The following is a 1658-nucleotide window of genomic DNA, read 5'->3' as shown; positions in this document are numbered from 1 at the left end:
GGTTATGTGTTTGGGTGAACTACACCATTTTGTTTATTTTTTATCAAGCACAACAAATAGTGAAATAATAAACTATTTCTCTCAGAAAAACACGTAAATAAAATTATTTCAAAAATATAAAAAAATATCTGAATCTTTTTTACAAGACAACTCTTTTTGCAATAAGGCAAAAATAAAGAAATACGTTCCATGAACTTAAAATTACAACAGTTGTTGTTTTGGCCTCCTCAACCAAACAAAAATTAGAGAACAAGTCTTAAACACACCTCAATAATAATTGTAAATTACAATTGCTCGTATGTTTTGTTTTCAGTGGTCCCGGAAACTGAACTATTGGTTGGTCCAGGGAAATCCACTGATGGACCAGGGTAATATTTCCTTGCCAGAAAAGGCGGAACATGACTGGGTGTAGGCTGCCTAAGTTGGTGAGTGGTTGGGGGGCCAAGGGTAGAGGTAGTGGGGTCAGGAATTGGATGCAACATGCGTGGCCTTGAGGGATTCAGTATATTACCATACTGGTCACAGTATGGACGGTTTATTGGTGGAGCATACTGTGTACTTGGAAAGTGAGTGTATTGTTGATAAGGGGGATATTGGGGAAGGGGGGGTTGCATATATGCTGAGGATGTTGTTGGCCCCTCACCCACAAATGATTGAGCAGTTGACATTAAAGCCATCCTGAGTGCATATTTTTTCTCAGGGGGTACCTGTTTACATATGCCTAAAATTACAGTGAGAAATGCTGTGTCTTCACACTGGTTTTCAGCCATTTTAGTGGACATCTGATTGACTACCTCTAAAATTTTATCCATGGGTTTACCAGGCCGGGCACTGACCCTTGAAGACCTTCGCAAAGGCCTAGAGACATTGCTAGGTCCTGGTTCTGCATCCTCCTCATTCATTGAGTTTGATGTTGACCTTGCTTCATCTACGAACAGTTCCTTGTCAACATTGTCTTGGAATTGTTCTTGCTCCTCCTCCTCCGCAGCTTCCTCTGCCTCATCTTCTGCTGCCAAACCCTGTGTGCTGTCTTCCCAGCTTGCTTGGGTTCTGAAATACAAATCACATATTTTTAAAGTAAGCATTACTATTTGATATGTAGAATTCGTAACATATGCCTGCTGATAACTTACTCTCGCATTTCCAACACTGGTTTCAAAAATTCAAGATCTCCGGCATGGGCATATGGGGCTAATCTTTTAGAGCCGGAACCACTCCTTCCTTCTTTTAATTTGCGTAAGTACCGGTTGTAGCAGTCTTTGAGACTTCTCCATCGAGTTTGTAACGAGTGCACTACAAAATATAAAGCAAAGTATACATTTTTTAAAACAAATTTAGTCACTGCCTATAGGTCATTCATTTGCTAGGCTGCATAATTGATATGGATGGTGTTAAAACAACCGCTACATATATTACCCATGACACCTACATAATTTGACATGTGCTGGAGGATGTTGACAGGGCCATCTTTAACATTATTTAATATTATTAGGACCGTGGACAAAAATTATTTGCTGGCCCACACACACAGATTTACTAACCTGCAGCCACAGGTTACAGGAAAGTAACTATATAAATGACACCATCAACACAGATAGTGTTGACATGGGATTACCTCCTGCCAAACCATTGTGATCTCCTGCCAGGAGAAGCGGTCC

At 40.3% G+C, this 1658-nt stretch overlaps 1 protein-coding gene across 1 annotated transcript; it reads right to left on the bottom strand.

Moving 5' to 3' along the window:
* Positions 1–270: 270 nt before the first annotated feature.
* Positions 271–1430, bottom strand: LOC141116870 (uncharacterized). Its single transcript, XM_073609346.1, has 2 exons — positions 1134–1430; positions 271–1050 (listed from the first exon to the last, which is right to left on the bottom strand). Exons 1-2 carry the CDS (start codon positions 1139–1141, stop codon positions 285–287), a joined length of 774 nt encoding a protein of 257 aa, XP_073465447.1. The 5' UTR covers positions 1142–1430; the 3' UTR covers positions 271–284.
* Positions 1431–1658: the final 228 nt, after the last annotated feature.

This window comes from Aquarana catesbeiana, linkage group LG13, assembly GCF_042186555.1.
Source record: "Aquarana catesbeiana isolate 2022-GZ linkage group LG13, ASM4218655v1, whole genome shotgun sequence".
In the NCBI taxonomy this organism is placed as follows: Eukaryota; Metazoa; Chordata; class Amphibia; order Anura; family Ranidae; genus Aquarana; species Aquarana catesbeiana.
Note: the sequence above shows the minus strand (reverse complement) of the source record. Positions and strands in the feature narration are given on the sequence as shown.